The 6,192-nt window shown below is 41.9% G+C and overlaps 1 protein-coding gene across 1 annotated transcript in view; it reads right to left on the minus strand.

Annotated features, from left to right (window-relative positions):
• Window positions 1-3,503: 3,503 nt before the first annotated feature.
• LOC105053503 (ABC transporter G family member STR2) overlaps window positions 3,504-6,192 on the minus strand; it is a 6,758-nt gene continuing 4,069 nt past the window's right edge. The window contains exons 2-3 of the mRNA XM_073247086.1: window positions 5,828-6,192; window positions 3,504-4,687 (exon numbers count right to left, since the gene is read on the minus strand). The exon at window positions 5,828-6,192 is cut by the window's right edge and continues 360 nt beyond it. Coding sequence (XP_073103187.1) covers window positions 3,688-4,687; window positions 5,828-6,192 — 1,365 coding nt within the window. The 3' untranslated portion in view covers window positions 3,504-3,687. The remainder of the gene's footprint in view (window positions 4,688-5,827) is intronic.

A 6,192-nucleotide genomic window follows, 5' to 3' on the forward strand; every position in this document is an offset into this window, starting at 1 on the left:
CTTTAATAGAATACCTACACCAAGGCTTAAAGAAAATATTTTTATTGACCTAATCAAAGGGACATCTGAATCATCGATGATACATTCTCATCAAAGAGGGAAATAAAGTAACCCGCATGTCGTCTCTCTGTCCCCTTGGTAGATCTTCTATCCCCTTGCCATTTGTGAGTCCAGAGATCATGTTGATGACACCAGCCATGGATTGATTGTTGTTATTCTCCTCATCGAGCTGATGTCAAGATGGCTGTTCAGGTATTTGAATCTGTCGCTCTTGGATATACTTTCTGAAATAGCTTCTTCAGATTAGAGCTTCAATCTCATCCTTGAGCTAGAAGCATTCTTCAGTGTCATGATCATAATCCTGATAGAAGCAGTAGTATTTTTTCTTCCTCATTAGTGGAACCTTCATCAATTGGGATTGGCAGAGATATCCTTGGTGCTTAATTTTCATCAGGATCTGGGCCTAGGGAGCAAACAGGGGAGTGTAGTTGTTGAAGCACTGAAGGGGACCCCTTGGCCTAGAGCTTTTCGACGATCGGGAGAACTCTTCCCCCATCCGATCTGTGTGAGGTTCTTCCCGACTTTCCTTCTTACTAGAGATTTTCTTCCCCTCAGCCTATTTGTGCATGGCTCGGGCTTCTTTTGCTTGCTCATATTTTTGAGCTTGTGCAAGCAAGTCTGCATAGTGCCTCCAAAGCATTTTGTTGAGAGAGAAGATAAGGTGCTCATTTCATAGTCCCTACTTAAGTACCAACATCACCACTAACTCATCGAGATTACATACTTCAAAGATCACAGCATTAAAGCACATCACATAATCGCATAGTGACTCGTTCTCTTTCTGCTAGATCAAAAAGAGACTCAATATTTTTTGATTGAGCTCGATTATTGTCGAAGTGGGTTAGGGATAGACTTCCAAGCTATTCAAACAAGTGAATGGACTCCGATTGGAGTATTGAACACCATGCCCATGCCGATAAGCAGAGAAAGGCATCCAAGGTGTCCTGGAGCATCATGAGAGTTTTATAACCCTCCAAATGGTCGAAGGGGTCCAAAGAGTCATTGCATAGCTTTATCTGAGGCATCTTGAACCGACTTCGAATCAATTCTCTCAAGATGGTGTAGGAGAAAGGAGGTCGAGAATTGAAGCTAAGGTTATTATCATTCCAGTGCGTCCCATTTTGGACTTCGCCAAAACAATGCCAACTTGATGTCTCGAATGTTCTACTCAAGATTCTCTTCCCGATGAGACTTTTTAGGAGGCAAGGAGTATGCCAGAGTGAAATTTCTACTGGAGGAGGAGGGAGATCGTTGTCATCAGTCTTCCTTCCTCAAGCTATGATGGAAGATAACCAGCGAAAAGCAGAAGTGAGAGCAGAGTGGAGGGTACACGAGAGGGGGGGGTCAATTTTGGGCTCTTAGGGTGCCACCGGAGACTATGCCAAGAAGAAAATATTTGAGGTGGCAACTCCGAGGATCGAGGCTGCTCTGTCGCTTGTTAGAGTTGCTGCACCGTACAAGTGAATGTTTGGATCTACTGAATTAGGGCCTCTAGTGGTTACGGATTAGCCGTGGCTGGGGGTTGCACAATGGCGGACTCTCGAGCAGCACCACTTTGGCTGCAGTGAGAGGATCATCAGTGGGAGATGGTAGAGTTGTGTGCTCTCACTCTCACCATTCTCTCTTTTCTTTTTGATTAGATCGATGATCCGTTAGCATCAATCTGTTGCTACAAGACTTCAGTTCGAAGTGAATGTAATGGAGATCAGATTCCTTCTGATCTGAAAATTCACTGCCGACTCGAGGGCTGGGGTCTAAAAAAAATCTGTAAGAGAAGTCCACTCTCATCAGAAGTTCTTCGGTGAGAGTAGATCCACTAAATTTCCGACTAGAAGATTGGACAAAAACCAATGATGTAAAAGTTGTTTTGCTTTGGTTTCTTAGATCTTTGGTATCCATGGCTGCTCCATCGATGAGTGATCGGTCATAATCTAAGGAGGGGATGTCAGGTTGGATGGTGGATAACTCACACAACATTGACCATAGTAGCAACTTAGGTCACAGCATTCGAGAAAGGAAAAGAGGAGAGAGAAGGGTAGAGGAAAAGATCAATTGGAAAGAGAAGGGAGGGTGTGTCCCGTGGCATGCCGCAGCTTTTTTTGCCTTGTAGGAGAGAGGAGGGAAGATGGAAATCAAAAAAAATCAAGATCTCTATTTAGATCGATAATTTATTTTTTTATTAATTTTTTTGATATATTAAAATTTTGTTGAATTGATATATCTATGCGGAGGATCTGGCTCAAGTAATAATATTTTTTGCTGGGCGAGCGAGCGCGGATGGCACTACCCACCTACCCGTTCCTCCCGTCATTTTTTTCTCTTTTTTTTTGGTAGACGTTCCTTTCGTCATTATGTCGCGCAGTGATTCACGTTATTGTGGCGCTCTCCTCTCTGGTCCCACTGATGCCTCTTTCCCGCATGTGCGCTCGCTGCAAACTACCATTCAGGATCTGGGCATATCAGAACATACTGCTAAACTGTTTCTGTTCTTCTTTTGAGGCCGACCTCTGGCTTGGGCAAATGTATGTCATGTTGACAGATCCTCCACGACCACATAAAAATGACCACCGCTTGTTGGCTGCATGGTTGTCCTAACTAAACCTGACAACTAGGCTGCTTTCGACGAATGATGATTGACCAAGTAATTAGGTCCGAAAATGAAGTTTTAACCATTTGATAATTTTTAATTATTCTTTACGATTCATTTTGCCATAGGATAATAACATAAATTACTTCAAAGTAATGCTGTATTAGGTTACATCAAAAAAGAAGTAATGCTGTATTATGTCAAGATTTAGCTTTAACCCCGCTCATCAAACCACTGGTAGGACAGCTGATTTATTGATCAAGGACCCATCAAGATCCACAAATCAACGTGCTCCCAGAGACAAATCGCGGTCTCTCACTAAATTGATAGTTTTGCCAAGATAATGCCAAATAATATTCTGCACCAGCATGTAAGCTTATGTAAAAGATGAGATAAGGTTTTAATTAGCAAAATCAACTTTGATGGTGGTGTTTACGAGAGAGAAATATTTTTGGTGGAGCAAGCTTTATTATAAGAAATGATGGTGGAACTCTTTTCTGAAACTACGTTGCCAGTGATAGAATTATTTAGAGAGATATTCTTTGACAATTAATGGCTTTCAAATCCACCTTCTGCTGATACAAGAATTCATCCTCCCTTTCATGATTGCTGGCCTATGATGCGTCCGCAGCTCTCTATTGAAATATTGCATATCTATAGAAAAAATAATGGTACTGTTGATTGGATGACGAGCAATTTTACCAGTCGCACTAGGACTACATTACTCTTCAATATTTTGAATATTTTGTTTTCAAGTCCTATGGATGTAGCTATGCTTGCATTAGTTAATTTACCCGATATGCCAAAAGAAAATTAGTTGGACCGTATTTTGTTATTTGATTGCAACATTCGCACAGACACATAATTGGCAGAGTGTGTATTAAATAAACGAAGAGAAATTGACAATTAGTAGTGCTTGTGGGCCGTTGTTGGCAATATTGATCAAACATATCAAATAAATTATATATGTAGGTAGATTGCATATGTACTTGAGTAATCATCGACGTCGTCATCGTCATCGTCATCATCATATTAGCATGCTATGATCTCTGATTCTTGGATGCAAATCGAAGGATGAGGTAGAAGAGGATGCGATAGAACACCGCCCACCCCAAGAGGCAAAGCACCATTTTCCACTTGGCCGACTCCTCCAAGCTAAGGGACATTTGGCGTAGGATGTCCTCTCCCGTCACTGGGCGCCCTGTTAAGGGATCCGTCATGAAGTTGTCGTCCTTGACAAACTCGTTCATCAGCAAGCCCTCGTAAGGGTATTTCATGGTGGAGATGGTGTTCATCCACTTCCACCCTCGCGGGATGGAGTGGCTGCTAAGGAAGTAGCCACAGAAGAGAAAGAAGAGGGCAGTGAGTGCAATAACGGTGGCATAGCCAAGGATGAAGTTGGGGACGATAGAACTAATGAAGACGACGAAGGAGTTGGTGGCAAGCAACGAGACGTAAAGCACGAGTAAGAAGTAATGGAAGCTGCCATGAAGGCTGAGGGCAAACCAAACAATGATGGCGTAAGTGGCAGCTTGGACGAGGAGGAAGGGGAGGTAGGTGACGAGGCCAGCAATGGTGTAAGAAGAAGCACGGTAGGTATTGTGAGAGGTCTCGCGAATGAAGATGAAGCGCTCCTGGATGAATGCCGGAACAGCATCATTGGATGAGAAGAAAAAGAGGCAAACGGTGAAGATGAAGAAGCTGAGGCGATTAGTGATGCCCTGAGGGCTGTCCTTGGGGTGTAGGAACATGGTGGCCATCATGAACCCCATCACTGTTAGCACCATTTGTCGGGACAAGAATAGCTCCGGGGTGCGCCTGATGTTGGTGAAGTTGCGTCGCATTAGCACCCACACCTCCACCATGTACGAGTTGGCAAACTTGGGGCCAAGTCCCATAAGACCAACATGTTCGGAGGGCGAGCACCCTAGCATGTTTGGGGTCAAGTAGTCATCCTCATTCACCGTGTAGTCACTACTGTGGGGTGTCGGCGTGCCGGACAGAATCTCATTCGAGTATGTATAATACCCCGGAGACAGGCTACAATAATGATAACATCAAGAGGAGGAAAGATGGCAATTTATTCATCAATAACTTTTCATCTCTCTCTCTCTCCCTCCCTCCCTCCCTCTCTACACCCACACACACATTCACACACACTCACTCACACACATACATAGGTACATGCATATGTACGTACATATGTGTGTAGAGAGAATTATATACATATGCATATATAAATTATCAACATATATATACGAAGTTTAATATAGACCCCAGCATTCCTCTCAAGAAAAAGAGTATCTTTTTTTTTTTACATCCAAAAATAATAGTATATTCAAATCAAAGATTCATACTATTGATAATGATCTATGCCAGTAAAAATATTTAAAAATTTTTAAAAAAAAATCATATATTTTGTAGGATGAGTTACAACCTTCCTATTCAATCAAAAAAAAAAATCATATATTTTGATAATCTCTAACTTATACGTTATATAGATAGAAATATAAATAATTTTTATTGTACTAACATGCTCAAAATATTATAAAATATTTAAATTAAGAATCAATCTTAATGATCATGATTTATATATATTAAAATATATGTAATTTTTAAATGAACCAATTTTGATGGTTAAATTATAGCAAAACTCAGTCTCATATCATTTTAATATTTAATTATTAATCTTATCAAAAGATATTTAATTAATTTTAAATATTTATTTTTGTCCATGACACACAGTTTTTAAAACAGATCAACATGTGGATGTTCAATTGAATTGTCTATGATATTATTGATGCTTCGGCAATCTTATGTTCGTATCTTCCGTTGATCCCTTTTTTTTTTTAAGTGGAAAAGGAGGAAGCAGAGAGCCCCCTGTTTTATTAAGAGAACATTTACAATCAGGATTGCACTTGTGGGGGTTGAACATCTTTCATTGAAATTTATGATTGAAATATTACATTGTTGATTTTAGAGTCGATAGGAGTAGACACCCTCCACGCCTTCTCTCTCTTATACATAAATATATAAATATGTAGATATTGGCAGATAGACAGGCGGAGACTTATAGATATATAGATCGAAGATAGGCATAAACACAGACAATTGCATGAATCCAAAGCTTGAGCAACAGCAGGAGCGGCAAAACAACGAGATCCATGGATCGTTATGTACCTTGGAGGGTTGTTGGATCTCCTTTGGGGATGATAATCCCTTCGATGGCGAGAGGGCGGAAATTTGACCGTCTCCATGATGCCGCTGTGGCTGCCGCTCCATGGGGACCTGGAGGAAGCCCAAGGGCTCCTCACGCTATGATCGAACTCTTCCATCCCGCTCTGCTTCTTACCCGACCGCTCACCGGCACCCAAGGCCCCTCCTCGCCCTGCCAGGACTGGCGTGGGTTGGACCGTGGAGACTGAGTGCTGGTCTTCCTTGCTAGAGACACGCGGCGGCTTGAGCCCCGTGAGGCAGAACTCAGCCAGCGCCGTGACTCCGACTTCGGACTGGTCGTACTCTTGAATGACGTCCAAAAGGTGCTC

The sequence above is a fragment of the Elaeis guineensis genome, chromosome 12 (genome assembly GCF_000442705.2).
Source record: "Elaeis guineensis isolate ETL-2024a chromosome 12, EG11, whole genome shotgun sequence".
Classification (NCBI taxonomy): domain Eukaryota; kingdom Viridiplantae; phylum Streptophyta; class Magnoliopsida; order Arecales; family Arecaceae; genus Elaeis; species Elaeis guineensis.